The sequence below is a fragment of the Athene cunicularia genome (genome assembly GCF_003259725.1).
Source record: "Athene cunicularia isolate RWA chromosome 24 unlocalized genomic scaffold, athCun1 chr24_part1, whole genome shotgun sequence".
In the NCBI taxonomy this organism is placed as follows: domain Eukaryota; kingdom Metazoa; phylum Chordata; class Aves; order Strigiformes; family Strigidae; genus Athene; species Athene cunicularia.
Window position 1 is genome coordinate 2,423,953 of NW_020799132.1, and position 24,172 is coordinate 2,448,124.

The 24,172-nt window shown below is 49.9% G+C and overlaps 1 protein-coding gene across 1 annotated transcript in view; it reads left to right on the forward strand.

The window, feature by feature from the left end:
* The first annotated feature begins 24,102 nt into the window (after positions 1-24,102).
* Positions 24,103-24,172, forward strand: part of LOC113488515 (protein CEPU-1) — a 311,358-nt gene continuing 311,288 nt past the window's right edge. The window contains exon 1 of the mRNA XM_026863733.1: positions 24,103-24,139. Coding sequence (XP_026719534.1) covers positions 24,118-24,139 — 22 coding nt within the window. The 5' untranslated portion in view covers positions 24,103-24,117. The remainder of the gene's footprint in view (positions 24,140-24,172) is intronic.

A 24,172-nucleotide genomic window follows, 5' to 3' on the forward strand; every position in this document is an offset into this window, starting at 1 on the left:
CTGCTGCCTGCTCCTCGCAGTGATGCTGGCACCGCTCTCCCTCCCTCCCAGCTCCATCTCTCGGGTACCGCTGAGCCCCTCATCATCGCTCCCTACCCCTGTGCCACTGGGAACCGTCGCAGCAAGCTGTTCCTGGAGGGGAATAAACTCATCGATGCTGGTGTAGAGCTTGGTAGGGCCATGTGTGCCTTGCCAGGCTGTGCTTGGGCACGGCTTTGCCGGGCAAACTTGCTTTAGCATAAGGTGGCCCCATGTGTAGCTTGGTTTTACGGGGTCATGGTTGTTGCGTCCCCTCAGCATCTTGGTTTGAGTGGAGCGTCAGACTTGTCCCGCCTGAAGGTTAGAAATCACAGTTCCCAGAAAGCAGCATTGCTCACAGGGGTGCATCCATCTCCTTTTCTTTCCTTCTGCCGCCCTGAAAAGAGGAAACCCCCAGCCCTCTCCCTGTATCCCAAAGCACCCGCTGTCATCGTCACAAGCCCCAGACCGATACAACGGCACAGCAGAGGGGGCTTAGCAGAGATGTCAAGCGGCAGCTTGGAGGAAGGAAAGCTTCGGGTGCAATCTGGTAGCTTTTGGCAAGCAACAGCTCCTCTTAAATAGCCCTCTCTTGACTTGCTGTTGGAAGCAATCGTCCCCTCTCTGAAGTCAATCTGTGCTTGCCATTAACGGGAACGGGTCCAAAGCGGTGCGTGTCTGATCCGCGTTCTGGTTTGGATCCTTTCGGGAGGGGTCCTCGGTGTCGGTGGTGTGCAGCTTTGCACGAGTTTGCTGCGAGGCACGGCGCCACGTGAGCTGCTTCTCTGACGGATCTCCTGGAGACTTTTTGTAACCCTGGGTGATAAACCCACAAAGCAACCTGTGACTCTTGCTCCGTGATCACGTGTGGCTCGGCAAGACGGGGTACAGCAGCACCGACACCCAGTCCCTTGGGTGGGGGAACCACACGCAGCCCCGCGTGGGCTTGGGATGGGTGAAGATTCATGCTGGTCTCTCTTTTTGGGTGAAACAGGATCACTCCTGCTCCTTGGGGACTTCTGGTCGTTCTGAGAGCCAAGCCCAGCCCCGTTTCTCTGAGTAAACACGCCAGCAGCATTTGGCTTAATGAACTGTGGCTTTTAATAAATGGCTCTTATCTTGCTGAAGTGCTGCTAAATTGTCAGGATTTAAAATTAGCCTAATAGATTTGCGGGCGATGTTTTATTCACTGGTTAGTTGGAAAGAGACAGAGAGAGAGGGAGAGACGGCTCCACCCAGTTCTCCATGTATTATACAAGAGTTATTTATTTGTTTGGGCCGAAGGGGAAATGTTCTGGATTAATGTACGATGCCTCAGCACCTGACTTAATGAGAATTTAGAGACCTATCCCAAACTGATAGTCTCCAATTAATCACTCGATGGCCCCTCTGCTTTGCTGTCCCTGGAATATATTTTCCTAAGTGGTGGTTGGGTTGTGGTACCTGCTGCTGCTTGCCAGGAGAGGGGGACAGGGATGGACTAGGGAGGGATTTGGGTGCTGTGGTGGCTTACAGGGCTGCTCCTTGCAGCTTTACTTCATGTCTATGTTGAAGTAGAGCTGGTATATCCTTGTCTCTACCATGTGTATACCTGTGCAACTTGTGTTCTTGAGCATAAAGTTGAACTTGTCCTTGCCCAGCTTCTGATATATCCTTTGAACTTGCCTGAGCCACTTTGCGCCTTTATTTCTTTTGGCAACATGGAGCTAGTTATGATCCTGTTGACAGTTTGGAGACATATGGAGAATCAAGGCAGAACAGTGTTTTATAATAGAGTAATATGGGATCTGGTTGGGATGAAAGATGCCAGGGAAATGTCAATCACTATCATTATCCTAACAAACTGCTGTACCTGCAGAGATAATAATAATATTTAGCAATTATATAGCACCTAACAAGCTCAAACAGCACAGACGGTAGCTAATTAAATCTCCCAAGACTTGCTTTGGGTGGGTATTTTCCGAAGAATGTGGACCAGCTTCTGCCCAGAGGGTTTTGTGCGAAGCTGAGTGGGTTTCTCCCCTGTTTCACAGGTGCAGAAAGGTCAAGGTCTCGCTGAAAATCCTCGCTAAGGGCGAGTCTGAGCTCGGGAGCAGACTCGCAGCAGGGGCAGTGGGCGGTCTTGGCGCTGCGTTGTGCTGTTGGCTCTGTTTGCAAGAGTGTTGTGTTGCCTTGACTCGATGACCCAGGTGGCCAAAGGTGCTCAGATGCTGAACACAGCCATGTGCTCGTTGCTTGTCCTTTATGAAATCAGGGAGAGCTTGGGTGCTGGGCACCCGAATGAGGACCCTGCCAGCATCCCTTGGTGGTACAGATGGTTTGCAGGGCTGGATGGTCAATGGTGCGTTTTCTCCCTTGTTTTTCTGGCTTGCTGTGCTGCTGCTGTTGTTTCCCCCTTGGTTCATCATTCCTCTGCCCAACCTGCATCCCTCCTGAGAAACCTTTTTGGAAGGTGACACTTCTCAACCAGCATCCCAGTTTTGGCTGGGGCATCAGAGATCACAGTGATTGAAAGCAAGTCTTGCAATTTTTCTTCATTTGTGGTGTTCTCACCTTGCCCTTTCTGGAAAGCAGCAGGTGAAACAATATGTGGGTCCTTAGATGCAGCCGGGGTCCTTTGCCCCTGCCCACCAGTGTGCTACTCCAGCCCGGTGAGGCAGCGGTCTCCCCGTGACTTTGTGAAGGTCAGCGTTCACGTCTGAAGTGGGGCTGGTAGTAGCAATGCATGATGCACGGTGTCAGCCATAAAGGAAATATTGTATATAAAAGATAAGTTCTTTTTTTTTCCCCTTTCTTGTGGCAGAGGAACAAGGCGCCGGGTTCATTTAGCATTCATAAAGTCTTGCTTTGGAAACGCCTTTAAGTACTGCTGAGGGAGACTTGAAGGAGCGTGTTTGAGAGTCAAATGCACATCTCCTTGGGCTCTCCTTTCATCTGCTTTAAAAAACACAATCTTTTTTTTTTTTAATCTTTTTTTCCCCCTCTGTAAAAATACTAATCTTCTCCAACAGCAGCAGACACCCAGGGTGCAGGCGCTCAGCAATTAGTTCAGTGAACAGAATAAGCGAGGAGCAGAGGGAAGGGGAGACTCAGCCAAGTGCCGGGAGGACGGCGAAATGCAGCCTGCTAATTAGGAGGCAGCACAGCACGGAGCAGGGGGACGGCGCCTGGTTAATTCAGGTGCTAAGTTGTGATGTGTGTCGTCTGCCCCGGTGATAACATGCTTGCTGGAACACCGGAGTTGTCCTCAGGGGATGCTGGGTTGACCTTTGGCAGAGAGGAGCACCTAGAAGGGGATTTAGGTCTTGGTCTGGACTTGAAACCAAGTGATGAAAGAGCCCAGGGAGGATGAGGGGAGAATGATGCATGCAGTTTGGCTAGATTTACAACCTAGGAAACCTATTCCCAACTCCAAGCTGGCCACAAGTCTCTGGTGGGAGGAACACGTGGAGGTTTTGGCTTGAGTCCTCCCTGGACTATTGGCCAACGTGAGGAGTGGCTGTCCTTCAGAGGCTGGGCTCTCCCAGCAGAAAGTCATCGTGTTGGACTTCCATTGTGTTCCTGGTACTGTTGCGGGAGCTGAGACAGAAGGAGAAAGCAACAAGTGTTGTCATCACCCAACTTTCTTCAGATTGTGAAGAGCCAGCTTTGTGAGAAGTGTCAGATGGGCAGAGGTTCAGCTCAGCCCCTTCTTTTGGCTGAAACTTTCCTCGTCCTTGAAATCTCTCTCCTTTGCTCTTCACTTGAGGGAAGGGGATTTATTGCAATGAAATATGTTGTCTTGTGGCTTTTTATGAAAACAGCACATGTCACTGCCCCTATTTCCTGGAGCCAAAGGATGTGGCTGGGTTTCAAAAAGAAAAGGACTGGATGATTTCATTATTGCTAACAACTGTTCCCACCAAGATAAGGACAATCTAATCACATTCCCTGTGCAGAAGTACCGAGGGAACCAGAAGGGAATGTTTCCATTTGATTTTCCGGGTTGCCTTCTGTGTTTTGGTCATCTTTGGTACTGTGTGGTGCCAGAAGCAGGCTGTGAGGTTAAATGTGCTTGGGAGGAAATCTAGGCAGCACTACGTGGGGGTGTGTTACGGTTATCAGGGCACTGGTGTCCCAGGTTGGAGATGCTCTGCCAGCAGCAGCCTCCGTCCAACCTCATGCATGGATTTATTTCGCTGATCACCCACAGTCAGGACTTGAGCTCTGCTGTCCCAAACTCCTTGAGCAGAATGAACTGATGATGGAGGAGCTTAGCACTGAGCAGAGAGGTAGTTTTTCAGTCTTTTTATTTGCAAGTCCCCCAGAAGTGTCACCGCCCTCCAGAAAATTAGAGCTTTTTTGCCAATTGGTTTGCTTCTCTTAATTACGTTTTGCAGACTCCTGATAAAGATACCCCTGAGAACTGATCTGTAGCTGGAAATCACCTCCTCAATGAGCACACTCCATCTTGTACAGCCGAGACATGATGTTGACCATAGTGCAAGTCAAGTAGAGCCAGTTTGGTTCCAAACTGCCTGCCCAAGTGATGGTGAGGACTGGGGGAGAGTAGAGCCAAGGGGTGGAGGGGGGGCAAGTTTTGGCTGTGCCCTCTAACACTTCTTCTGCCTTCACGAAGCTGAGCTGCCGCGTGTCCCAGCTGAAAAGGTTCGTGTTGCAGGGAGGGAACTCTCTAGGCTTTGATTTGTCTTGTAGCAAGAGATAACATTATCATCTTGTCCTTTTAATGATTTGAGGACAGAATGTTTTTCCCATCAATTTATCTGTCTTGGTAGCCCTGATTCCGCTCTCATGCTGCTAGCGGGTGGATATTGTAAAAATCCAGTGCAAGCGAAAGGGATGAAGTAACTAAGTCTTCTTCCTCACCCTCCCCTTGCTATCATGCCCTTGGCACTTGGGACCTTTGTAAAGGCACTAATTGATTGATCCTGTTAACGCAGTCGGCAAGGAGTTGTCATTTGGCGAGCAAAGTGGGGTGCTCACTCCTGGAGTAGAGGGTCACTGATTCAGGTCCCAGCAGCGACCACCCAAAGAGAAAAGATGACTTATAATTACACTCATAATTGAAAGTGATTAATGGTAGCAAAAGAACTTCGAGCGATTTCTTGTAATTAAATACTAATTTTAATTCCTTTGCAGTGCCGAGCACCATATTTGCTTTACTGGTGATATTTATGGCTGCGCCTTAGCACAGTTTAATATCTTAAAAATACATGCTAAGTGATTAACACTTTTTTTTGTAACTGGGTAAACAAGTAAATATCAATTAATTTGTTTACTTTGTGTATGTAATTAGCGATTATTATTTCATATTTTTGAGGATCTCTCTTCTGGAGGATTTGTGTCTTTGAGTGGAAGCAGAGGAGCCCTTGATTGCTCCCAAGCCAGGGGAGTCCTGGTCTCTGTTCCAGGCTGCTCTAGCTGCAAAATAAACCCCCAAAGAGCTAGAAAAAGGCGTCGGGGATCACATCTGCAGTGGGTTAGGCTCAGAGGACATCATGGCCAAGTTTTGAGCCTGCTGGCAGTGAAGCCCCTTGAGAGGGCTTGGAGCAAGAGGGAGGGAATTGTCTGTTGACAGCACATGCTCGCTGGCTGTTGCTTGGTCTTGAAGAATGGAAGTGTTACAAAAGCAGCTGCTTCTGCCAGGTTTTTGCTGTCTGTAAGTGACACCTTTCAAAATCAGATGCTGCTTGCGACGCTGAGTGTCAAGGGCTGCTTAGGGCTGCCCCTCCCTCTCCCCTTGTTCCAGCTGTCGACATCATCTCCTCCCCACCAAAGCTCTTTGGAGAAGGCTTTTCCCCTGCCGATGCATGCTGTAGCCTTGGCTGGACCTTTGGAGATATATTTGAAGAATTTAATATTTTATCCTTAATACTCTCATTGTATTTGATTTGGTTTTGAATTTTAATATGTCAAATGGGGTGCCACCGCTGACTAGCATGGTTTGGGGTTTGGGGACAGGGAGCTGATGGATGCAGTTTTGGGTGGCTGTATCTGGGTACAAGCCTGGGGGGGAGTCTGATCCGGCAGGATTCCTGTCCTGAGGAGTGTGAGGCTATGTCAGAGACCTGCCAGTGCTCGGGGAGAGACGCAGTGTTCTGCTCCAACTGAAAATATCATTAAGCCTGGGTTTGTTCATTGCCCGTACCAGCTGTATGGCTTTTTTTTTTTTTTTCCAAGCACTACAGAATGAGTGTTACACGCCTAAAAGTGCTCGTGTCCTTCCTGCACCTTGACAAAGTTGTTTTCATGTGAGCCAGGCTGGGAATCTGTTTCCTGAGAACTTGGTCCTGCTCGCATAACAACACACTGGGCCAGAAAGCACTTGATGGAAATCTTCTCTCTTCCTCACCAGTTCCTTGATTCCTTGCTAATGCTTTTCATTCCCTCTTGCTGCTTGAGAGAGCTGATCGTCTGATTAAATTAAGACAGACACAAAAGCAGCTGGCCTGCCAAAGCCTAGGATTTTATTAAAAATAATATTGTTTACAGAGTTCTCTCCTTTTATGGTGCATATAAAACAGCGTGTTCCACCCGAGCAGCCGGCAGGCTTGCTGCAATTTACCCGGGAAGAGATGGAAAGACATTAAACCTTGTCTTGATGGGGAGTAGGGAGGGCATGGAGGAGAGGAAGGTTGGGGATAAGAGACAGAGCGTAAGCTGTGACAGCGAATGAGAGGCAAGGCAAGAGAGAAAAAAGCGGAGAAAAGGAAGGATGGTTCCCACTTCCCCATCTCCCTTTCTCCCCTTGCATACCTGTGCTGAAATGAAGCATTCAAAGAGGAGAGAGATCATGGAAGAGATGAGATAAACTAGGCCAAAGAGCTTCAGCTGGGGAGCCAGCCTCCACCTGAGCGGGGAGGAGAGCTGCTTGCCCTCCTTGCAATATTCAGGAGCCCTTCCCGGGCTATATGTGCAGGTGGAAAGGCTCTTCTGCTCTGCTCTCAGCTTGTTTGAGGTCTTGCAGCTGCTTTTGTGAGCCTGTGGCCGGTGGGGCAAGTCAGTGCTGGGAGTGCTGACTCTGGTCCATGCAAGTGCCCCGGCCTACGAAGACCTCACCAAAGAGCCCTCCTGGTTGCAAATCATTTATTTGTAGTTTACTTTCACTTCAAAGGTCTGCCCGGCATCAAGGGAGGGTGGGGAGAATACAGTGCATAGCAATGGGTCATGGCATGAGGGGCTGGCAGTAAAGCAAGGAGAGACCAAGAGGTTTTTCTAAAGTCACAGAAGCAGCTTTAGATAGCACCAGGGCCCTCACCTTCAACGCACCTTTGTGCTGGCTAAAATGGGTTCGTGGCTTACTTTGGGGGGCACAGAGGAGCATTGCTAACGCCCTGCTGCAGGAGTGCCCTGTCCCTGCTTTGCTTTCTCTCTCCTTTCTGTGTCTCCTGTTTGTTTGATTTGGTTCCAAATAATTAATTGTAAAAAGCCATGGCTAATGGTTTGAATGAAGGATGGATGGGTACTTTAATTAACTCGTGAAAGGATTATACACTTATGTTTCCAGTCTCCCTGACCCCAGCCAAAGTAACAAGGCTTGAACATCCCCACGTTTCGAGGGAGCAGAGAGCTGCGTGGATGTGACAGTGTGTTGGGGAGGGGGGATTGGCCGGTGGTCCTCTGGGCTGCGCTGCAGAAGCCACTCAGACCATCCTGGGAAGATGTGTCAGGGATCCTGGTTGTAGTTGTGGGGGTCAACCCTCTCCCCTTTGTGGATGAGCCCACGGGGACTGTGGGAGAAACACTTTCCGCCCCGTTTCCTTGGACTGCTGAGCCCCAGCGTGCTCATCACAGCATCTTCTGATGGCTGATGGCCTGCTGGTTTTCACACCTTAAAGGAACTTGGTGTAAGTGAGGGAGGTGTCCTGTGAGTTTTACAGAGACTTTAGAGATCGATTAGACCTGAGCCACGTTTTGGGCTAATACATGTGAAATCTGGATTGAACACAAGCCATCTGCCCCTTCTTTATAAGGTGGTTATCGTACAAGCTTCCAAGGTCTATCATGAGAAGAGATGCCATGCACTTTCCAACCTAAATCAGACAAAATTCAGTCATTGAATCGGGTTGGGCATAAGCTCAGCATACCAGTCTCGGGGAGCTGAAACTGCTCAGCTCCCTTGTGTGGGAGGATTTCTGCAAAGCCGGGAGGGGAGGGGATCACTCGACAAGAGAGGTCTTGGCAGAGGTGGCCCTGGGTTGCTCCTTGCTAGCCTGTAGGCATGCTGAAGCTTGATGGGTGTCAAAACCCGTATCGATTCTTCAGTCTGAAGGCAGTGAAAGGTTTGGGGCTATAGCAACGGGTGCTCCAGCTTTTGCAGCTCAACATGTTGCTGTCTTGTTATTTGTTTCTCAAGAATCGCTGAGTAAGATGCTGAGAAAAAAAAATCTTTGAAGGAAAGTGTTGAGCCTCCCCACCATCCTCCAAGCCTTTCCACACACTGTTCCTCCCAGCCCATCCCCAAAGCTAACTCCTCCCCATGACTTCTCTGCTTTTTAGGACAGCACTAACAGATGAAAGGTGTCTCCCGCATGGATGTTTTAATGAGCAAATAAAACCCAGACCTGATTCCAGCAGGATTGGTGAAGGAGCAAGACTTTTGCAGCTCCTCCGCTGCATGGTTCAGAAAGTTGGAACCAGGCTGGGTCAAATAATTTTCTGAGTGAGTCAAAAGTGCTTTGAATATCTAACAGAGGGATGGGGCCGTATCTTGCATCGTGCTACTGAGTCACCAGGCAGTTTCCCCGTCCTTCCCAGTGCAAAACACTCCAGGTGGGAGCTTCAAGCTTTGCTGCTTAAAACAAGGCTGATTGGGCTTGTTCTCTCATGGAAAATGCATGAGAAAAAATGAATTTCCATGCTGTATTTCGGATCAAAAGCTGTTTTTACTCTAAACAAGGCCTTTTTGGCCTTCGTTCAGTAGTGGTATCTGCCCCTGGAATCCTCCTCACTTATCAGTCCCCCAGCAAGCGCTCTGTTTGATTGCTAATCTGCCTTATTATGTTTTGAAATGCACTCTAATATTTTAGTGTTAGTGACTTTTTTTGAGGCCAAATTCCAGCTTCTGAAGTGCGTACCTCTCTTTACTTCAATGGCAGCCTTTCACGTTTATCCCAAGGCATAACATGGTCCTCAGACTGTTTGAAATTAGATGCACTGATTAGAGCATCTCTCAGCCACTGCCACTGTTCTGCACCTCAAAGGACGACTCGGAGAAGAGGCTGGAAGTTGGAGCTGGGATTATTTATGTGCTCAGCATGTGATTTCTTGGGACTTCATGCTCGCTGTAGCTCTCTTCAAGTGACCTGGAAATAGATGTCTGCTTGTAGGTCATGAAATGCCTTGTTGGTGGCGTTGATGTGTTTGGTAGGAGGTCTGTGATGTGCACGGGTCGTGCCCGTGAGGATACGTACAATTAATTCAGAGAGGAGAGATGAACACACAGGGTCAGTTGGAGTTCTTGCTTTTGCCGTTTTTCTTTTTAGCAAGAATGGTGGAATACTGAGCAAGTCACTAAAAACTGTTACACCTGATATTGTAGGTGGAGAGGGCTTCTGGTTCAGGTATTTAGTATTTTCAGTTCTTGCTGAAGCCAGCAACAACCTAAAATCTGCCGTGTGTGCTTGGAGGTGCTCAGCACCCGTGGCAGTAGGGTGCAAACCTTGCAGAGTGCTGTCTGACAGTTAGAAACGTGTGCCTGGAGTGCTGTCTGAAGCCTAGTTAGGCTGCTGCTCTGATTGTAATAGCTCCTTGGAGAAACCTCCCTTTGTTTAACAGGAGTGAAGCGTTTTGTTAAGGGAATTCATTTGGTTGTTTTTGAGTTTTGGGTTGTGTGGTGGTTTTTTTGTTGTTTTTTTTTTTTTTTATTCCTTCCACCTCAGTGTGGTCTTGGGGAAATTGTATGTGCTATAGGGAGGTGGTGTGATGGGGAGGATGGATGTTGCAGATATGGGTTTGAGCTGATGATTATGGTACCTAGAAGCAGAGGACCCACGTGGGGCTTAGCAGAGGAGCAATCCCAAGTTCTAGCAATGACATCTTTCGCTCTTAAATACTTTCCCAGCCTGTGAGAAAGCATTTAGAGAAGGAAAGGAAGAACACATCAGCACTTCAGATAGGGAAACTGAACCTCCCAGGGGAAGGAGAACATGTTTGACAGAGCTGGCTGGCTTTGGGTCCCATTCAGCTTGGGTGATGGGACTTGTCTGGGAAGTGGGGCTGTGCCCAGAGATCTGACCTGGGGTCTTGTTCAGCTGGGGGTAAATGGTTTGATCTAAGTTTGGAGACAGGTACTGACCCACCAGGCTAACGTTTCAGCCTTTAAATCTTTGCAAAATGGATAAAAGTCCATCTGAACTCCAAGGTGTGCCTTGAAATGTTGGGGTGATTAAAACAGTGGTGCTGAAGGATAGGGAAATACATTGGATATCTCTATTGAATTCAAGTCATCCCTGCTCTTAATGACCAGTCCTTGCTGCCTCTCCAGGTAGGAGTAATATTTGTCTGAATTGGTTTAGCTGCTTGAGTTTCTAAAAATGGCTGGAAAGCCTGGTCTGAGTTGCCTCGGGAGATTTTCAGTGCTCCTGTCAGTCAGTGTCTGAGGCTTAGCTGTCACTTTTGGCTGAGCTTTTTCAATCCTCCCCTTGTCAGAACCCTTGAGCGCTGTGAGAGGGGGGACAAAGGAGTGATGGGATGGTCACCCATGATGGGCAAGGCGGATGGGATGCCTCTCTAGTCAAAGCCAATGTTATTATGTGAACAGCGTCCAAACACCATGTAAAGAAGGACAAGAGCTGGGGGTGACTGGAGAGGAGAGACTACGATAACTCTATCCAGCGAAGCGGGTTGTCCCTGGAAATAGGACATGAATAAGTAATCTGGATAAATAATGGAGCTGTCTGAACTGTAACAATAAAGAATAAAAGTGCTGAGTGTGGCTTGCTGTGATTTGTGGGGTCACGCTGTCTGGATGGTGGAGCCCTTGCTCCCACTGGCGAGCAGGTGCTCGCAGGCGGATCTCGTTGACGTTGCGGAGACGACTTGTACGACGGTCGCTTGCCAGCGGGAGGAAACGGCTCGTGGTCCAGCCTGTTGTTACGCTGCCGCAACACGTTTGTGAAACCTGAAAGCTTGCCCTGTCTCAGCCTCCTGCTGAGTCACCTCTGTAGGATTACAAAACCGTAGGGTGAGGTGGGATCCCAGCTGATGTTGTCCCGGCATGGAGTTGGGCGTGTGTGGGATGTCCTTCATGGGTGACTGAGCTGCTCTTTGGTGATGGAGCTGGTGTAGCTTCCCGGAGACCTTCCGCAAAGGTTTCACGAGCCTGAATGAAAGTTATTCCAAGTACCCAACCCAAATTTTCTCTGCAGCAAATTAGGCAGTTTTCTTCTGCCTCTACGAAGGGATGTGCAAACAATTATTCACTGCTTCCTTCATGTGATATTTATGTATGGGAAGAGTGCTGTCATGTCTTACTCAATCTCTTCTTTTAGTGACAGAGCAAACCCCAGTGCCTTTCATCTTTCTCTGGAGCTGTCTGCATCTCTCACCAATTTCATTGCTATTCCATGGACTCACCCCTACTGGCTTGTGGCTTGGACGTGCAATCAATTGCATCATATCAGTTAGAGATGGGTGTCTTGCACTGTGGCAAATGCAGTTTGGATTGACCTGAAAAGAAAGGGAACCTCTAGCTGAGGGTTCAGTGGAGCCAGATGTGCTGCGGAGGAAGACGATGTGATTAGCACAGGTCAGTGGGTAGCTGCTAATGTGTTAAGCCACAGTGACTTAACCTTCAGCTTTCTAAAAGCACGATGTCCACATCGGGATGAAGTACTGCAGCTGAGCCCTTGCATTAAACCAAGTGGAGCAAAATAATTCTCCTTTGTCCTTCTTAGAACGTTCATGTTAATGTAAGATTTGCCATCTTTTTGTAGCGTGGTCATCTCCTTTATAGTTTGCGGCGTGTTTTTACACTTCCGTCCTCTTCTGCGTTTGGTTCCCTGGTTGTTTTTCTTCAGTTTTAGATGTGTGTTTGATTTTTCCTCCCTAAGTGTATCACATCATGCTTGTCCGTATTGGATTTCCTATTCCTCGGAGGTGATTTGAGATTCTGGTCCTACCCTTGGAGCCCTTCCAGCCCCTCTCCTCCTGGCTTGGCATCATCTACAAATTTTAATAAGCGTGCTCCTGGATCTGTAATGCAAACTGTTAAATGCAAATGTTGGAGAGAGAAAGAGAGGGGTTTGGGACGGGCCCCAGAGGAATCCCACTGTAGGTTGCCATCCCCGCTTGGTTGTAAATAATAGATAAAGGCTCTTTGAGAGCGCTTTGTCAACAGGCTGTTATCCCTCCTCCCCTCTGCCCCCAGCCTCGGCGATTACATCCAGACCGTGTTTCCTCAACTTTCCTCGGAGGGTGCCGTGTGGGACTGGCATCAGAAGCCTTATTAAAGTCAAGGTATATCACGTCTACATCTTTCCTCTTATCCACCAAGTCTAGTTATCCTGTCAAGGTGGAAATTAGGTTGGTTTGACATGATCTGTTCTTGACAAACTCATGTTGGTGGTGGTTGTGGGTTTTTTTTTCCTCACTTTATTAAATTCCCGGGACTTACAAGCTGTGATAGTTTGTTTTAGTATCTTCCTGGTGATTGAAGTTGAGCTGATTGCCTACAGCTCCCGGCTTTTTTCTTAAAGATATGAAGATTTCTTGTCCTTTCTGCTGGCTTCCACGAGCTCCCCGAGAGCAGCGCTGGTGGCTCGGGGATGATTCTGCCCGATTTTTCAGCACTCTCCGGAGAGCTTCCTCAGTCTCTGCCAGGTTATTTTTTTTTAACCCTCTCCCCTCCCTGCTCTGGCGTGAATGCCCATCTTCCTATTAATATGTCTTTCGGAGCTGTCTGCTCACCATATACCTTTATGCAGATGTAATCAAACACAGCAGTGAAGATCGCTGCCGCGTGCTTTTCTCTCCTGCTTGGTAACGGACCTAACCTTTCTTTTCCTCTTCCTTTGAAAACATCCCAAAGCCTTTTTGTTCTCTCATGTCCCTCGCTAATTTAAACTTGTTTTGCGTGTTAATGTTGCTGACTTTATTACCCCTGTATGCTATTGAGAGTCCGTTATACCCATCCCTAATTATGACCTCTTGTTTCCCCATTTTATTTTATTTTTCTGTGGTTCCTTCTTTATTTCTAGGTCATTGAATGGCTCCTGATTCAGCCACAGCAGCCTCTTACTATGCTTCCTATCTTCCCTCTGCGTGAGGATAGTCTGCTATTGTGCATGTAATATCGTCTTTCAGTAACAGCCAGCTCTCCCCTTCTTTGTACCTTAGATTATTTTCCCAGGAGACCCCATCTACCAGCTTCCTGAATTTGTTGAAATCTGGCTTTTGAAGTTCCTTATCCTTATTCTGCGGCTTGCTTTCCATCGGGTTGTGAACTCTATCATTTCATCACCGCTTTCGCCCAAATTACCTTCCCCCTTAAAGCCTGCAGTCCGTCTTTACTAGGCAGGCCCTAGTCTCAGGCTTTTCCCTGCGCCTTCCCATACCCTGAGCTCCATTGAATGCATAAGAGGGGCTCGATGGACTGTGTCCTGCTGCGTTGTGTTGGTGCTTTAAGTACCGTGCGTCCTTCTGTCTGTCTCTTGACTCTTATTTTGGTAAGGGCTTGCCAGGGATGGAGCACCCATGCCCTTGGCTCTCATCCTCCTCTTGTCCTAGGCTTGCATGTTTTGGGTTGGGGGCTCTTCTGGTTGTGTCCTGCTCCAGCTGAGGACATGAGGCAGTTTTCTGTCATCCTGATCACCTCAGCTGTTTGGGCAAACGTTATATCTGTGTACGTCCAGCTCCTTGTAGGAAGGACTGGCTTATTTCTTCTCTGCTGCTTTTCCTGGCAGAGCCTCCTGTGTCAATGCCCTGTGCACGGTGGCTGTGAGGCATTGGTGGCCGTGGTGGACCCCACGGGGCTGTGCTGGGGCCCTGGGCATGCTTCTTGTCACCGAGCTGGTGGCTGTCATCGCAGCTGAAAAGGCAAAAATAGCTTGCACTTGACTCTGAACTTTAAGGCAGCAGACTTGGGTGAAGTGTATCCTGTCCTCTCTAACAAAGACATGTGGGGCCAGGTTGACAAAGACCTTTAAATGTCAATAAAGCAATTCTGCACAGCCCACAAATCTTGGTGGGGAGCTGACAGGGACTGCAGTGCTGGGCAAACTGTCTGACTCCGGAGCAACGGGTCTGTCTCGGAGCAGCCTCTGGCAGAGACGAGACCTGTGGAGTAGCTGCGGTCTCAAGCCGAGGGGTCGAAGCAGGGCACGCTGCTGCTTGCTAGACCAGATCAGTCTGCTTTAGTGGTTTCTGTGGACATTGTGGTGGGAGTCCCCTTTCCCTTGGGCTTTGTGGTAGCTTTTTAAAGCAGGCAGCGCCAGGCTGTGGCAGCTCAAGCGTGGTTCATGCAGGGCTCAGATGCACACATGAAGATGATGCAGAGCGGCTGGATGGCGTCAAGAGACGCCCAGCAAAGTCTGAGACTACAACAACACAATCAGGCTGAACTATCTCAGAAAAACAATCTATTCCCTTTGAGTTTGGAGTGAGATTTGCTTCTCCAGTAGTGCCCAGGAAACCTATGTATGCTTTTCTGGTGCAAAATGCTGTCACCAACCATGGTGGAGTTAAACCCTGCAGAAATCCCTGGCTGGTTCATGCGTTGAGTTGGTGTTAAATACGGGGATTTCGGGGCTGAGTTTCCCCCCAGCTGCTCTCTGTTTAGATGGAGCGCGGGAGGCTAACGCCTGGTTAGCCACGCACAAGGGATGCCATTTGGCATTTCCTCGGAGGTCTTGTAGCCGGCAGCTGGTTGCAGCAAGGTCTTGCGTGCCCCAGCGCTGTCCCAGCGGGCCCACACGCTGGCAAGGATGCAGGTGGGCTCATTGACAGGCACCTTCCCAAAAACCAGGCTCTTGTGTCCTCAGCCCGTGCTCAGGGACGCATCGCCAGCACCCGGCCGCTGACAGCTGGATGTGCTGCTGCAGAGGAGGCAGATTCACAGGCTTGGAGCTACGCTGCAGTGGAAAATCTATCCCCTGTATATCCCCTGTGTGCACAGAAAGTCAGGCAGATGTGCCGTGGGGTGGGTTGGTGGTGCCTGGGTCCTGCAGAGCTGGCTGGGACCTCTCCCCTCTGTGCATAGGGTCAGCGAGATGCAGTGCTTCTCAGTAGCCCAGGAGGATATTAAATTTAATGTGTTGATGTCCAGAAATTATCATATTTGGGAAACACTCATTAATCTCTGTCTCCCTCCCTGGCTTTTGTCTTCCCTTCTTGCAAGCCCTCCTCTGCCGTGACTCTTGCTCTCAATTCATGTCATCTTCTCTCCACCCGAGTTTTGTCTCCCACCCCTTCTCCCCTCCCGCCCAGCTCCCTCTGCACCCAGGGAAGCTCTTTACAAAGGCTGCGTCCCAGAGCCTGTCAACTGCCAAACGAGAGGCAGGGGTAGAGTTTTTTAAATGCATCTAGATTTTATTGGTGGTTATTTTTATTGCTTTGCAAGGCGGCAGGAGCAGAAGGGGAGATGGTTGATAGCTTGTTGGTTCTGGCTGTGGGCAGGTGACGGGCAGGGGGCTGGCGAGCGCCTCTGTCTCTGCACCTCAGCCTGATACCTGGCCTTGCCCGCTGGTTTTGGAACAGGGATGCTCTTCCACACCGGCTGTGCTTCATTGCTGGCACCTTGTCCCCAACCTGTACCACAGGGACGGGTCCCTCCTCAGTTGCTAAACCTGCATCCCTCCACCGTAGCTCCAACACAGTGCGCACGCTCTGCTGCAAACGTGCAGCGGCTCCCACCCTCCCCTCTATCCAGGCCCCGAGGGAGCCTGGATTTCTTACCATCCCACCACATAGACACTGAATTTTCCCCGCTCCAACAGGCAGCGTGGTGAAGGGGAGGAGGTTTCTGCACAGCAGCAGCAATAGCTGGGGCTGCTGCTGGCTTGCAACCATGCCGGCCCCATCCCTTCCCTGGAAGTTTCCCGATTGCTAAGCACACTGATTTGTAGAAGTCGAGCAAAATAGGCTTCTTAACTTAATGAGTAAACTAATTTGTCAGGCGGGCGCTGTTCTGTTTCCCTCCGCAGTGCAGGTCCTCTCTGCCAGCATTGCACATCTTGACACGCCGGTTACTGTACGGTTGGGAATAGCTCGGCCCCATCAGCAGGGCTGTAATTTGGCACCAAAGCTCTTTCCACACAAAGATTTTTGTTTAATAAAGCATAAGACTGAACAGTTTGCTCTCACTCATAGGTTCTGAAATATGCATTTAATTTAGGCTTAATGAGGAAATTATTGTATATAAAATGAAATGCCTCGTGATGGCTTTCCAGGACGGAGCTGCTGTGGGATGAGAGCTGTTGGGAGAAGTTAAGCTGGAGGATCTTGGGGATGGACTATGCTGAGGGCTAGACCTGCAGTGCTGAGGATGAACCTGCAAGGCAGGAGGGAGAGGTGCTTGTGGTGAAACCCCAGGATGGGAACGGCCACAGCAAAGGAGAGCAGGGAGCTGTGTAGAGGAATGACTCGAGTCTTCCCAGTTCCTTTACATATAGGCAAGTTTCCTCGTGTAGATGAGCATCACCAGTGTCAGTAGAGCTATTGCATGAGCACTGGTCTCCCAGGTGTGTGCGGTCTGTGGGTCACAGAGGAGGAGAATCTGGACTGAGCTGCATCGGAGAAGCTCTGAGGGTGCTTGTTGGACATGCAGAGCTGGGGTGAGGAGCCCACCCAGGGTGCAGGAGGTAAATGCCTAGTTTCAGGTATGCATGGTAGGAATAGCAGGCAAAGAATTCCCAGATCTTTAGCTGAAGGTGAGCACTAATAGCCGGATGTGTTGTTCCCCCAGTACCTCGTACCTACGGAAAGGCACAAAAGATTTCAGCGGCTGCTTGTGATTCTAAACAGGACTGGATTATTTCAGGTATTTAGGTATTTATTTTGATAATTCAGCAAATACAGCGACGTGTGCAGGGTTGCCGTGGTCTGTAAGGAAAAAACTTTGGCTAGCTGAGGAATAGCTTTCGATGAAAGGGCCTAAAGATGTGAGCTCCATCCATTCCCTCCAGTTACACGGTTGGAGCAGTGGGGACGAGTTCAAAGCCACTGCACAAATAAACTCTAATAGCTTTCCTCTTGCATTTATGTTATTAGGGGGTTCGTTTGACTGGCATTATGATGATAAATGAAAAATGCTTTGCACCATTACGTTGGGCGCTAATGCGTAGTGGGAAGAATTTCTACTCGTTTTTTTTAAAAAAAGGCAGCAGCAGAGGGGAATGTGATGGGTTTGTGCAGCAGCACCGAGCTATTTGCATGCAGCACGAGCCTTGCACGTGTCCCCCCCTTGCCCCTCTGCTCTTGTGGGGTTGGGATAAAGGGAGCAGTAAGGGGGGCTCTGTGTGAAAGCAATCTTCTGAAGGGTTGCTTGTCGTGAATAAATAGATCTACCCACACCCTAGGGCTCGGTGGGGCTCCCATCTGGTAGTTGCTCTCCCTTTTGCACCGTGTCCTGCCTAACCCCATCCCTGCAGGGTCTGGGATGCTGCCTCCAGCCCCAGGTACGCACCAAGAGCAATAGCTTCAGGGTGAGGAACACGCTGGGCCCCCGAAAGCTGGTGCCGGAGGCTGCAGCCACCCTTGGAAGCCAGAGGAGGAGTTTGACAGTCCAAAGGCTTTCCTTCATTTTAAAGCTGTGGAGCAAATTGAGTTCAGAGGGTCACTGTTACTCCCAGCTGCTGCGACAGAAATCCCTAATGCACCGTATGCCTGCTTTCTCCAAAGCTTCGGCTGCTTTTTTATGAGGCACTGTCACTCTATTATCTGTCTCTGAGTTGGTCTTTAGCTCTTTAACCTCATGAGAAGGGAGGGGGAAAAAAAAAGAGAGAGAGAGAAAACAGGATGCTCTCGAGAGCAGCTTTTCATCCTTGGCCATGGAGCCGTAATTGGGTGCTTGGTGAGAGTCTCACTTGAAAGAGGCACGTTTGAAAGGGTCCCGTGCCGGGGGGGCAGGGGCTCGCCGTCCCTTTTGGGAGGGGAGGTGGATGCAGGGGTTTGGAGATGATCAGAGGCAAACAGGGACCGGCTGCCCTCGGTGGTGGTGCGCTGCCACCCGCTTCGGTCCCCTCCCCGGTGTGACAGGCGGGGAAGGGAGGAGGTGGGGACGCTGGTGACAGGTAAGGCTTGGAGGAGGAGAGCTCAGTGCTGGGCTGGGGGCTGGGGGGTGGGTGCTTGGGTGTTGCTGCTGTCATTAGGGGTTGTGGGTGCCTAGTACAAGCTGGGGAGGGAAGAGATGATGCTCATGGAGCGAAGAGATGAGTTCCTTGATGTTCCTGCTCATGGAGGGAAACTGAGGCAGGGAGGTTAAATGCAAAACCCAAGCCTGACTTTGCAACCGTGAGCTAAACGGGAAGAAGGGGAGCAGCAGAGGGGCTATGAATTCACCCGCTACCCTGCTCTCCTTCCAGCAGCGTTTCACTGCTCCTGGCCAGCTGCTTGGCAGGCCCCGTGCACCATGGCACGAGACAGGGCTTTTGCTCAGCACTGTCTCCTGCATGCTAAACACGCCGTCTCCCTGCAGGATCCTGCAGCCTTCTGCACTGCTCTGCTGCAGAGGGGGTGGGGAGACGGCTTTCGTCTTCTAGCACAGCAGCAGGCGGACGGCAGGGAGGTGGAAAGCAGCAGGATGGAGCCCTGCTCCCTTGGACACGTTCCTGCGGGTCCCTCCTTCCCCCAAAATGATCCCAGCTCATGCTCAGCAAGCACTCGATCCGAGTTGCTGCGTGCCCGTGTGCCGCTGCAGCGTGTTAACAGCAGCTCCTTTCCCTCCTGCACCCTGCAGGGATGTGCAAGCCCGAGCATCGTGTTTGTGGCTCCTCGGCCCGGGGGTTTTGTCTGCCTTTAATTCTGCTCCCCAGTGGGTCTGTGGGTGATAGTCCTAGTTTGGGGTTCACAGGTTCCCTGTTCCTTGGCCTGTGGCAGCAGTGCTGTGGGATAAGGTGGTGCCGGTGTCACATCCTGAGCAGGGTGCTGAGGCCACTGGTGGCATCTAACTGTGGGTATGTGGGGTTTTGTGTGCGTGTTGGGGTTGCAGTTGGTCCTGCGTCAGTGCAGAGACTTTGTAGGAGAAGTTTTGAAGGAAACAAAGCAGCGTTTACATTTCTTAGGGGGCATGTTTTTATTCATTCAATTGAGCGAGGTCTTCTGTTGAGCTTGTTGGGAATCTGTTGCATTTGGTGTCACTTCTGGGAGTTCATTCCACTTTTCCCTGTGCTTGCATTGATTTTTTTCAAAATATGAAAGCAGACTCTTGGAATCATGGAATGATTTGGGTTGGAAGGGACCTTAAAGCCCATCTTGTTCCACCCCCCTGCCCCGGGCACCTTCCACCAGCCCAGGTTGCCCAAAGCCCCGTCCAACTTGGCCTTGAACCCTGCCAGGGAGGGGGCAGCCACAGCTGCTCTGGGCAGCCTGGGCCAGGGCCTCACCCCCCTCACAGGGGAGAATTTCTTCCTTAGCTCTAATCTGAATCTCCCCTCTTTCAGTTTAAAACCATCACCCCTTGTCCTATCCCCATACCCCCTGATGACGAGTCCCTCCCCCCTTTCCTGCAGCCCCTTTCAGCCCTGGGGGGCCGCTCTAAGGTCTCCCTGGAGCCTTCTCTTCTCCAGCTGAACCCCCCAACTCTCCCAGCCTGTCCTCACAGGGGGTGCTCCAGTTAGACCTGGGTCTCATTCCTCCAAACAGACTCTGAGGTGGTTTTCGCCAGCCCTGGGAGCAGCTCCAAGTGACAGGGGTGACTCGGGCCATGTGTGGTTCCAGGATGAGGTTTGGGGCTGTGGTGGTCTCTGGTTTGAAGAAAAGTTTGAGGGAAATGAGCTGCGGGAAGGATGTATGAGTCAGGGAGGAAAAGCTTGAAGGCTTTTATCTTGCAAGAAACAGGAGAGCAAGCTGTGGCGGGCATCGGGAGAGCTGGGAAGGAGGGGAGCCATGGGGTGGCGCATTTGGGAGGAGATTTAAGGCTCTTGGCTGACGTACAGGGTGGAAAGAAATGGGCAGCTATGTGAGGAATAGTCAGGTAAAGGTGCCTGGGGGAGAGGTCTGCAAGTCTAGAGGCCTGCAGGGACCCTCGAGCAGTGGGACATGCTGGGTCGACGCAGGGTTGGATCTCTGCATCCCCAGATAAACTCCCACGCCGCAGCTGTTGCCTCTACTTAGGTTATGCCAGCAAAGGTGCTATTGCACAGGGGTCTGCAGGGCAAGAGCACGTGAGGCAGCTTGTGGCCTTCAGAAGCAGGTCCTTGGTGTTTCCAAAATGTTCCATATTTTTAAGCAAGATCCAGAAACTGTCTGATGGTGCTTCTTCCTCCTTTCTAATAATTCCTTCTTTTCAGAGCTAAAATACAGCACTGAAAGAGAAGGAGAGTGCACTGAAAATGGAATTTTTTAAAAAAAGTTTTTATTCCTGCCTAACAAAGAAACCACCATGGAAATATGTCTTTTTTTGGGAAAAAAGACATTTTGAATGGGGTGAGGGTAGAGAAGGAAAGAGAGATCACATTAAAAACTTCTACCAGCTCCAGTAATGAGATTAAGGGAGCTGCCAGATGAAACCATCTGCCTAATCTTTTACCCAGAGCCGCTCTGTTCCCGGTTTCCATCCAAGGATGGGACTGAAGCCACCCTCTGCCATGGACTGGCCTGACAGAAGATGCTCTGGTGCTCACCTCCCCACAGCCAGGGGAGGACCGTGCTCTCCAGACACCGAGCTCCTCACTGCCAGCCGCTGTGCTGAGCACCCGGAGAGGAGGGGGGAAAGAAAAAAGGGAGAGAGGAAAAAAAAAAAAAAAGGCACTCATGAAAAAGACAGTTTGACATTTTCTTGACTGTTTTGAAATTTTCCTAGCACAACAAGCTGTTTATCCGCCACTCCAGCTCTTATTGAATTAAAGTGTGGAGGGGGTGTTAGGAAGAAATCAATTCGTGCTCCATATGCTGCTCTGCTGAGGAACGTGGCTCTTTGCACACTATGGAATATGTAGGGAAGGGTGGGGGAAGGAGAGATAAATCCATCAGCTAACAAGATAAGTGCCTTGTTCCTCCATCTGTTACTGCTGTGTCCTTATCTGGGATTGCAGCATGGCAGCAGCGATACATCTTGTGTCAGGTATTATATTCCAAATTCATATGAATGAATTTTCATGCTCGCAACAATCCATGATCCAGCCGTGAGCCCCACCGTGGGCGCGGGGTTTGCTGCGGAGCAGCCGTGTCTCTCAGGCTTGTCCTCACCCAGCTTCTCTTTTGCTGTTGTAATTTGTTACTTGAAGAGGGATCAAGTAGGCACAGCACCAGCTCGGCGAGGGGACGGTGCAGCCGGGAGGAGGACCTGGAGGCTGTCCAGCCTCGGGATGCCGACAGTGCGGACATGTGCTTTACAGACAGGAAAATCAGCCTGGGAATAAAGTGCGTGTTTAGAGGTGGCAGGAGAAACAAGAACTCAGGTCTTCTGCTTTAAGACTGAGTCTCTTTAGGTGGAGTTTTGTGATTTGTTAGAGCTGCTCTGGGGCGTGGAGGCTGCGGTCCAGCCTGTGTTTGGAGAGGCAGTGCCAAAGCACAGCTCCTATCATCCTTAGATAGCGGTTTTTTAGAGGCGTCAAATCTCCGCTTCTGATGGAGAAGCCAGATTTCTCTGTTGCACCAGATAGCCAAGCTTCTGGGAGCAGAAGTTGGATGAGAACCCCCACCCTGCTGAGCAACCCTGGGGAGCTCATTTAGCTCTACATGCCTGAACTCCTAATGGTCTGCTCTGCCCAGCTGCAAACCAACTCCAAATGCATCTGGCTGCAAAAGCGCCAAATTTCTAGATGGTGCCTGTGTTTAAAATCAATTTAGTTCTGGACTGGCCTCAAGACCTGTACTGGATTCAGTGGCTCGATATGCAGAGAGCTGGGAGCTACTCTCAAAGTCTATAGTCTTAAGGCTAATCCAAAACTCTCCTTGCCAGATCGCTGGCGCGCTCGTATTTGACTGTACAAATGTAAGCTAAGGAGGAATTTTATGGGCAGTCTTCAAAATGCTGGTCTCTATATAACCAACTCACTGCCTGAAATCTTGGTCGTTACAGCTGTCTAGTCAGCTCGGTGTCTGCAAAGCTTTCTGCAGCTTGAAGGGATAAATCAAAGTCTGGCCAGGATGCAAGGAGGCTTGTAAAATCCACAGCATCATCGCGGAGCGATGCAGCTGGGGTGAGCAGCACTATCAGCATTTGCTGCTATGTTGGTTTTTTTTTTTTTGAATGCACTCGTGTTTGTTGTCGTGCCAGTTTTTCCTGGAGAGGACACTATAGAGATACAGAGGGTTTAGGCGAGGAATAGGAATGCATCTAAGTCATCTCCAACTGGCCATACTCGACTGAGTCTCTCTTGACCTGCAACCCCTTGGGTTGCCCTGGAGGACCTATCACTGCCGAGCAGATGAATTAAGTCTGCACAGGCTCGCAGACAGTTTTGCAGAGGGTTTTTTCTCTGCCTCTCGGCTCTGGGAATGTGATTTTTTAATTTTTTTTTTCTTCCCCCCTGGCTGGGCTTTTTGCACAACTGGGCTAGGGGCAGGGGAGACTGGAGGTGGAGGAAGCCAGAGTGAGATTGGTGAAGGTCAGAGCCAAATCCCAACCTTTGCTGAGAAGTGAGAGTGTTTGGAGCCAGCTGATTTATTTTTAGGTTTGTTTGGAGTCTAGGTTCATATTTGCTAGTGGAAGGCACGGACTGTGGCACCGTTCCCAAGCCAACAATTTAGAAACCTGTTTTTAGAAGTAAAGTCTAAATTGGAATTAAAGCACAGGAATCGCTAGTAGGCTCATGGGACTAAACCAAGCCTGGATCCTGTTTTCTGCTTCCCATGTGTGTGAGATTCCTTGGGGTATCATCCATGGAGAGGGATTGCTCTGGGTGATGCGTAGGGCTGGGAGAGGGAAGGTAAGGCGAGTGAGTCCATCACCAGGACTTTTGGACAGAGAGAAAATGAGATACTGCCGTTAATACCTGGCTTCTAAGCATCCATCTTGCCTGGGACTGGGATTCAGGAATTCAGACCCTCTGAATAAATGGCATAAATAAATAAATTAGTTTGGGGGCTGCTTGTTGATGTAAACCAGCGGGAGATGAAGGTGTCTTCCTGCTGCTTGGGATATCAGTCCCAGAGCGCACAGGGACGTGGGAATTGAAGCAGGCATAAAAGCAGGAATTGTGCCTATTTTCTGGTGGTCTGTCCCTCACCTTTTGTGCCCTGCACGCCTCGGCTGGCGAATAAAAGGAATAAAAGCGAGGGCACTTATCTTTGCTGGTGTGAGCATCAGGGTGAAGAGCATGTTTCACTTGCAGAGTGGGAAAAACTTTCAGGAAAGGGTAAGGAACAGGACCCTGAGCTCAGCTCACCCCGGGTTTCATCAGAGTACAGGAGGCACGGTTTGATCTTGAAATATCCTTTCTAAACCCACACTCAAGCTGAAAAGGGAGAGAGATGCCTGTGTGAGAAGCGGGAGCACATCGTCTCTGCCCTGCCTGCGGGAATCGGCGCTGGGACAAAACCCAGCCTCAAAAGCGAGGGCTGTGAAAACCAGGTGTGCCGAAGCCGGAGAGGAGCTTTTTTTTCCTCATTGCCCACCTTCTTGTTCTCGAATAAAGATGCTATTTTTATTTTCCCTTCTGTTTAGCCCTGATGGGCTTAACCCATCTCTGCAGAGGCGCAGAAATCCCAGCTCTAATTTCAATTAAGAGCGCTCCTTTTGATTGCAGCCCAGGCTGGGGTTTGGGATCTATTCCTAATCCCTATATTAGCACTGATTCATCTCTTCCATGAGTATTATCATCAGCGGCCCTTAGGGAAGGGAAGGGAGGGGAGGGATCTTTCGGGAGGATAAATACCATTTGTTTGTGTTTGTATTAGCTTCCACGCCGCATCCTGATTACATCCCGCATTTTGACACAACAATTATTATTAATTTCCCGGCGTCTGCATTTGGATTCTCGCCGACACAAAGGGAAGATGACGGATAATGTCAGGCTCGGTAATTGGGTGGGGGAGGGATGGAGAAAAGGGG